Source organism: Cotesia glomerata, linkage group LG6 (genome assembly GCF_020080835.1).
Source record: "Cotesia glomerata isolate CgM1 linkage group LG6, MPM_Cglom_v2.3, whole genome shotgun sequence".
Taxonomy (NCBI): Eukaryota; Metazoa; Arthropoda; class Insecta; order Hymenoptera; family Braconidae; genus Cotesia; species Cotesia glomerata.
This window is the reverse complement of record NC_058163.1, coordinates 26,115,441-26,123,264: the sequence shown is the minus strand read 5'-3', so window position 1 is coordinate 26,123,264 and position 7,824 is coordinate 26,115,441. Positions and strand designations below refer to the sequence as shown.

The window sequence follows — 7,824 nt, the reverse complement described above, 5'->3', positions numbered from 1 at the left end:
TAACTAAGTAGAGAAATTATTGTATAAATTTAATTTTAGTGTATCATAGAGAACATAACAAAACAGTTATTTAAACATTTACTTACTACTGTACGCTAATTGTCACCACTGTTAGGTAAATACTTCCCGTTATTGTAAAGATTGTCAAATCACTGATCAGTATCGAGCAAGCATGTCTCTGATCTTTAACATAGTCTTCTTCATTGTTTTTTCTACATCTATTACAATTATTTATAGTGATACTACATTAGGAGTGACTCGCAGCGAAAAATGTAAGATTTTTTTTAAATTTATTATTCATTTATTCATTAGAAAATTTTTATTGATAATTTTAATTGATTTTTTAGTTTTCCCACTGTTTAGTGTTGTAAGATTTGCAAATTCAGAATGCTCAGGCTGGAATTCGTTCAATGGAACTTGTTTTACACGTAAAGAATGTTATAATTATAAAGGAACAGCTTCTAGTACTTGTGCTAATGGAATCGGAACTTGTTGCATTTGTAAGTAATAAAATAACTAAAAAATAAATTTTAATTAATTAATTTAATTGTTGATTTGTAATTTAGTTAAAAGAGAATGCGGATCAGTTACAAGTTTAAACAACACATATTTTGTGAACCCTGGATACTCTTACAGCTATGCAGGTGGTCAAAGGTGTACAATAACTGTCTATCCCTGTAATTCAGATGTCTGTCAATTACGCATCGACTTTATGAAGTTCAGCTTAGCCCAGCCAAATGCCACCGGGGTTTGTGATAACGATTTTCTTCTTATATCTGGCGGGGCATCAACAGTACCCAGACTTTGCGGAGAAAATGATGATCAGCATGGTAAATAATTTGAACTTAAATCTATATTATTGAGAGAATAAGGAAAATTTTCGTGGCTAGTGTATTTATATGATAAAATGGGTTTTTATGGTTAAATTTCTCTATCTCTGGATACATAACTAAGAAATTACCTTGTATTTTGTGAACTATTGACATTTTTAAAGATATAAGCTCATCCCGATGTTACACTCATCGACACCTTTCATTTGAGTACCCACATCAATTTTTCATATATTTTTCATACATACATATATATAAATATATAAAATATATGAAAAATTGATGTGGGTACTCAAATGAAAGGATTTGATGAGTATAACATCAGGATGAGCTTATATCTTTAAAAATATCAATATTTCACAAGATAAAAGGTCATTTCTTAATTATTGACATTTTTAAAGATATAAGCTCATTCCGATGTTACACTCATCAAGACCTTTCATTTGAGTACCCACATCAATTTTTCATATATTTTGTATAATTATATATTTATATATATGTATATATAAAAAATATATCAAAAATGCATGTGGGTATTCAAATGAAAGCTTTTGATGAGTGTAACATCGGGATGAGCTTATATCTTTAAAAACGTCAATAGTTAAAAAAGTACAATTTTAATAAAAATTAAAATAAAATTATAATTAACTTTTATTTTCAGTTTACGTTGATTTTAATGGAGCTAATCCGATAACAATATCAGTAGATACAAATACAGATTATTCATTTTCTCGCGAATGGAACTTAAGGTTACGACAAATATCTTGCGATTCATCGTGGCTGGGTAATAAAAAACTCTAATAATGTGTCAATAAATAATAATAATAATGGTGTAACAATAGAGCTAATATATGTTTATAATTTAGCTCCAAAAAATGATGGGTGTCTTCAGTATTATAAAGCAATAAGTGGTACAGTGACAAGCTTTAATTACGGGACAATACCAAATACTAGAGGTAAAAATTTTTTTATTTTTAGAGCATAATTATAGATTGATTAGTTTTTAGGGTGAAAAAAAATTGTTTATCTCAAGAGTAAAACTTGTAGTTTATGAAAAAATAAAATTTTGAAAGAAAAAAAAAATTAGTCCAAATTTTAAAGTGACTTATTAATTTTTAAAATAAATTATTTAATTGTTCTTCTTAAAAAAAATTTTTTTCTGATTATTATTGTAACTCCAAAAAAAAATTACAATGCTGTTTTTTTTTATAAAAGTGAAAGCTGAGTTGAAAAATATCATATTTATCAATTCTTAGATTTTTTCAAAGATTATAAGTTGAAAAAAAAATTTATATTCCAACAAAAAAATTAAATTGATTGATTTATTTAAATTAGATTGATTGATAATTTTAAAAATTATTGAGCCACCAAAAAATGTTGAGTAAGAAAAAAAATTTTTTTTTTATAAGCTACAAATTTTACCCCTAAATTAAAAAAAAAATTTTTTTTTCGCTCCACCCAAACAATTATTGTAACTAACTACAAAAATAATTTAATAATCAATTGGTTAATATTTTATATAATATATCATATAGTTTCAACGCCACTTCTAACTCCAAATACTCGACAAATACAAAATTTAAATTACGGAGTCTGTATTAAAATGGCTCCTGGGTACTGTACTATCGAATGGTCGCAAGCAGACGCGTCGTCCTTTACTATTTCCAGTAATTCGGGTATTGTTGATAGTACGGCAGGTAATTAAAATAAAAAAATTTTAATAAATAAAATAAAATTGTACACGGAAAGAACAAGATGACACTGGATATCATCTTAGATTATACTCAGTGATATCTGTAGTGAAAAAAAATTTCAGACAGTAGCTAGAAAAATCCAGATTATACTGAGTGATATCTGGATTATACTCATTGCAATTTAGATTATACTCATTGTAATCTGGATTATACTAGCTACTATCTGAAAATTTTTTTTTTACTCAGTATAATTTGGGATTATATCCTGTGCCATCTTGTTCTTTACGTGTAGATAATAATTTGAGCAGATTTTTGTGATAATAAATAATTTTCTTAGGCATCGATTACTCATTATCAGGAGAACTATGTACACATAATTTTGTAATAGTACCAAATCCGTCAGTAAATGGTACACGTTATAACACAGACAGATTTTGCGGTAATAGTTTTGAAACAAAACAGAGCAGTTCAAAGCCGTTTGTACTTTACGTAGTAACAAATCCAGATCCGAACGAAAACTTAGCTGAGAGTGATGATTTTGTAGACCACGACTTGGCTAACAGAGGTTTTGTTTTAAAATACCGTCAATTGGCCTGTGCAGTATAAAATAGATCGTTTTATAAATTTACAATTACAGTTATTGAAATTAAATAATTAAATTAAATTATTTTATGTAGAAACCAATTTAATTAAATTAGTATTTATTTTACCTAACTAACTTCAATAACTTAGCCAGTTAAAAGCGAAGCACCAGCGTGGTTGTTAACACGCTCGGTCATCGCCTGGTACCAGCTGGATAATTTTGTGTGCTCCAGAGCGTCTTTGAATGCCTGGCACCCTTCAATACTGCGCAGTATGCCGTAGACCGCCAGGTCAGATAGGTCTGGATTATTGCCACCCATAAACGTCGATCCTCGCGCGTCTACTGCCTTCAGCCAATGGTTCAATTCGTCGAAGAACGACTCTCGGACGTTTGTCTTCAGGTGGTGCCTTTTTTGCAATCTCTTTCCTATCATCCACATCGCCCATGCTCCTACGTTTATCATTATCTTCCTTTCCCACGTTGGGAAGTATTCTTCCCATTTCCCTACCTTTAAAATTTTTAAAATTAGTTATTATTTTGGAGAAAAAAAATTAAATTTGTTCCGAAATTTTTTTTTTTTAATTTCTAAGGTTTTATTTCATTCTCACCGATAGTCAATTTATTATGATAAGTAATTAAGCTGCATTTAAAAATGCTCTATTTCTAGATTCATAATTAAGAAATGACTTTGTATCTTGTGAAATATTGAAGTTTTTAAAGATATAAGCTCATTCCGATGTTACACTCATCGAGACCTTTCATTTGAGTACCCACATCAATTTTTCATATATTTATATATATATTATATATATATATGTATATATGAAAAATATATTAAAAATGCATGTGGGTACTCAATTGAAAGCTCTTAATGAGTGTAACATCGGGATGAGCTTATATCTTTAAAAATGTCAATATTTCACAAGATAAAAGGTCATTTCTTAGTTATTGATATTTTTAAAGATATAAGCTCATCCTGATGTTTAGCTCAACAAGACCTTTTATTTGAGTACCCACATCAATTTTTCATATATTTTATATATTTATATATATGTATAAATGAAAAATACATAAAAAATGCATGTGGGTACTCAAATGAAAGCTCTTGATGAGTGTAACATCGGGATGAGCTTACATCTTTAAAAATATCAATAATTGAGAAATGACCTTGTATCTTATGAAATATTTACATTTTTGAAGATATAAGCTCATCCTGATGTTACTCTCATCAAGACCTTTCATTTGAGTACCCACATCAATTTTTCATATATTTTATATATGTATATATGATAAATATATGAAAATGCATGTGGGTACTCAAATGAAAGCTCTTGATGAGTGTAACATCAGGATGAGCTTATATCTTTAAAAATGTCAATAATTAAAAAATTATCTTGTATTTTGTACACGATTGTACTCAAATGAAAGCTCTTGATGAGTGTAACATCGGGATGAGCTAATATCGTTAAAATATCAATAATTAAGAAATGACGTTGTATCTTGTGAAATATTGACATTTTTGAAGATATAAGCTCATCCTGATGTTACTCTCATCAAGACCTTTCATTTGAGTACCTACATCAATTTTTCATATATTTTATATATTTATATATATGTATATATGAAAAATATATGAAAATGCATGTGGGTACTCAAATGAAAGCTCTTAATAAGTGTAACATCGGGATGAGCTTATATCTTTAAAAATGTCAATGGTTAAGAAAGTACAGTGCAATTTAACAAAAGTCATTATTTAATAAAGCAAAATTTTACTTATTTATAGTTCATAAGTCACGGCAGTCACATGGTGACTGCAAGGTTGCTAGTTTATTTCTTAAAATAATGATTAAATTAATTTTCATATATAAATACTTACATCTGAAAACCATTGGAAAGTTTCATAAGATTCACCAAGTGTTCTATAAACATTTGGTGACAAGGTGTGAACTAAAACCTCATCAGCCCATTTTCTCCATTTGCGTTCTTCCCTAAAAAAAAAAACAAATTATAAAATAATCTAAAAAAATTAACAAAATAAATATAATACTTAATTACGCAAACATCTGACAATTTTTAAGATTTTTATAACAATTAAATTATAATGAAAAAAATTAGGCAAAATGATTCCACATGTAAAAATTACAAAAAAATGTAAGTGCGAATTTTTAAATTAAATTACATGATATCATCAAGAGTCCGATCTTTAGGAATTTCTCCTTGGTGCATCAAGAAGTACTTGTTAATAATTTCCTGTTTGAATTTTCCACTCTCGTCGTTCATGGCAATGACAGGATAATACTCAGCAAGATCATTCAAATTGTTGGACATGTCAGTTAAATACGAAGCCAGCACTGACACGATCATGGAGCTGTCATTCAGCGGACGGTAGCCGCCGTCGACCTTGGCGACCAATATCGGAACCTTTCTGTAACTCGACCAGCTGATTTCGCGTCTTAGCACGGGGTCCACTTCTACGACGTCGTAAGAGATTCCGTAGTAGTCTAAAAACGTCCGAACTTTGCAGCAAAACGGGCATGATTGATACTGGAACAGGGTGAGCTTCAAACCGGTCGAGTCTACCGGCGACAGAATCTAAAATTACAAGGAATATTTATTAAATTTTGAGAATTTTTGTAATTATTAATAAATTATATTCAAGCCAGCTGTCACTTAAGAATTTTTTAATTTTATAACAAACAAAATTGTTCAAAAAAATTATTTTTGAAATATTGCATTTTTTATTTATTAAAATTTCTACATGTCATTTTTTGATGAAAATTAAGTTAGCCGACACGTAAAAATTTTTGATTTATTTTATTAATTAAAAATTAGAACTAAAAAACTATTTTTAAAAAATTCCACTTATAATTTTTGGAATTTTCTACATGTGAAAATTTTTGTTTTAATTTTTTAAAAATTATGTTTCAATAAAATAAATTATAAAAATTTTTAAATGTCGGCTAATTTAATTTTCATCATTTTTGACTCAATTTTTTTGACAATAAATTAAAAAAAAAATGATCAAATATCTGCTAAATTAATGACATTAAAGTTAACCGACGTTCAACAATTTAAGATTTTTTTTATTAATTAAATTAGAACAAAAAAAATATTTTTACAAAATTGAACGTATAATTTTTAAAACTTTCTACATGTGAAATTTTTTTTTTTAATTTTTTCAATAAAAGAACTTGTAAAAATTTTTACATAAAACTAACTTTATATTTCACATAAGGCTAACTTTATTGTCATGCTAAATTAATTTTAATAAAAAATTATAAAAAAATATTGACATGTAGAAATAAAAAAAAATTGTCGTGACTGCTAACTTTAATGTCATAAACAAACTCCATAATTAGTAAATAAAATTTTTAACATACTCTTCTAGACGGTGTGATCGGAGGCTTGTACTTGAGGAGTTGAACCGGTAATTCGGTGCCCTCAAGTGACAAATTTTTTCTGTCACGTTCAATTTTCCAGAATGCATAACCTGCTCCTATTGCTGTACCAACCAATGCACCGATTATGCTTGTCTTTAAAAGCCCACGAGTAGGTTTTGGCTCCTGGACAACTGTCCTGAATGACTTTGTTAACTTTAAGTCATGTGTTAGTGGAGTTTTGTTTAAAAAATAACACGAAAAGCGTGTTGATTTACGAAAAACAGCCATGATTACTGACTAACTGAAATAAGCTCACTGGATTGCATAAAGTTTGATAACTTTTTTTTAAATTACCGTGCACGGGTACGTGAGACGACACTCCGTTTTTTAAATTCACCGCTTACTGACATTAGGTAAGTTGATTTCGTCATGGTGTTACAGTTATTATTGACTGCAGAAACAAAAATGCCGGCCATTTTGAATTTTATTATATAGTTCACAAATTTATCCACAGATGTCTCTTCCAGTAACTTTTTACACTTTTTACATAATACTAGAATTCAAATTTGCGCGCGCAAATTGTAAAGTATAATAATTAAGAATTCAGACTTTGATATTTATCATTTCGTACCTAAAAAATGATGTTATGATATGTAAAAAGTATAAAATAAAGTTAGTAAATTTCTAATACAAGCAACGTCAATATTTACAAAGTAAAACGGTAAATTTTAAACGCAACGCTAAAAATCAAACTGTAATTATTGACTTGTTCGGACTGATAAAATATATTTTAAAAGTATAATTTTTACTGTTTCAAACGTTAAATTCTCCCAGAGTGAGACCCCCTTCTCTTTCATCTGAGTTCCCCTTCTCCTCATAATATCGACTATATATTGAAATGGCAATTTTTACTGTTTGAAACTGTAATTTTTAAAGATGAAAGAGTCGTTATTTACTATAATGACAGCTACTAATCACTTATTTTGGATATTAAATTATAAATCGTGGCTTTTATACTTTCTACATTAAGTTCTGTAATATTTATATTTTGGCCACCCCGATGTCCGCTTTACTGTTTGAAATTATAAAAATTAACCGGAATCCGAGTGAATATTACAGTTTACTTTTTTCCGTGTATCTTTGTATAGTAGGTAGTATAATTAATTTTTCTCCGTGTACCCATCAAAATTCCACTTCTTGTAATAAATAATCCATCATCCTCAAATTTCATAGAAACCAACCAAAAGTGATACGTAAAAGGGCATCGGCCTGATCTGAGTGACTTTCGACCAAGAAAAAGAGAGCCAAGTTCTTTTTCAATTACCAGAGTTCTCTCC

At 28.6% G+C, this 7,824-nt stretch overlaps 2 protein-coding genes across 3 annotated transcripts; one reads left to right on the top strand and one right to left on the bottom strand.

Moving 5' to 3' along the window:
• Positions 1-28: 28 nt before the first annotated feature.
• Positions 29-3,250, top strand: LOC123267210. Its single transcript, XM_044731759.1, has 7 exons — positions 29-272; positions 348-500; positions 567-830; positions 1,492-1,614; positions 1,697-1,786; positions 2,366-2,527; positions 2,862-3,250. The coding sequence occupies exons 1-7, from the start codon at positions 173-175 to the stop codon at positions 3,128-3,130; spliced, it is 1,161 nt and encodes a 386-aa protein (XP_044587694.1). The 5' UTR covers positions 29-172; the 3' UTR covers positions 3,131-3,250.
• LOC123267209 (prostaglandin E synthase 2) lies at positions 3,066-6,830 on the bottom strand. Of its 2 annotated transcripts, none has more exons than XM_044731756.1 (5): positions 6,488-6,830; positions 5,287-5,699; positions 4,984-5,095; positions 3,235-3,615; positions 3,066-3,117 (listed from the first exon to the last, which is right to left on the bottom strand). In XM_044731756.1, exons 1-4 carry the CDS (start codon positions 6,773-6,775, stop codon positions 3,253-3,255), a joined length of 1,176 nt encoding a protein of 391 aa, XP_044587691.1. In that variant the 5' UTR covers positions 6,776-6,830; the 3' UTR covers positions 3,066-3,117; positions 3,235-3,252. The 2 variants fall into 2 exon arrangements, with proteins under 2 accessions (XP_044587691.1, XP_044587692.1); XM_044731757.1 differs by having other exon boundaries at positions 3,244-3,615.
• Between the last annotated feature and the right edge of the window lie 994 nt (positions 6,831-7,824).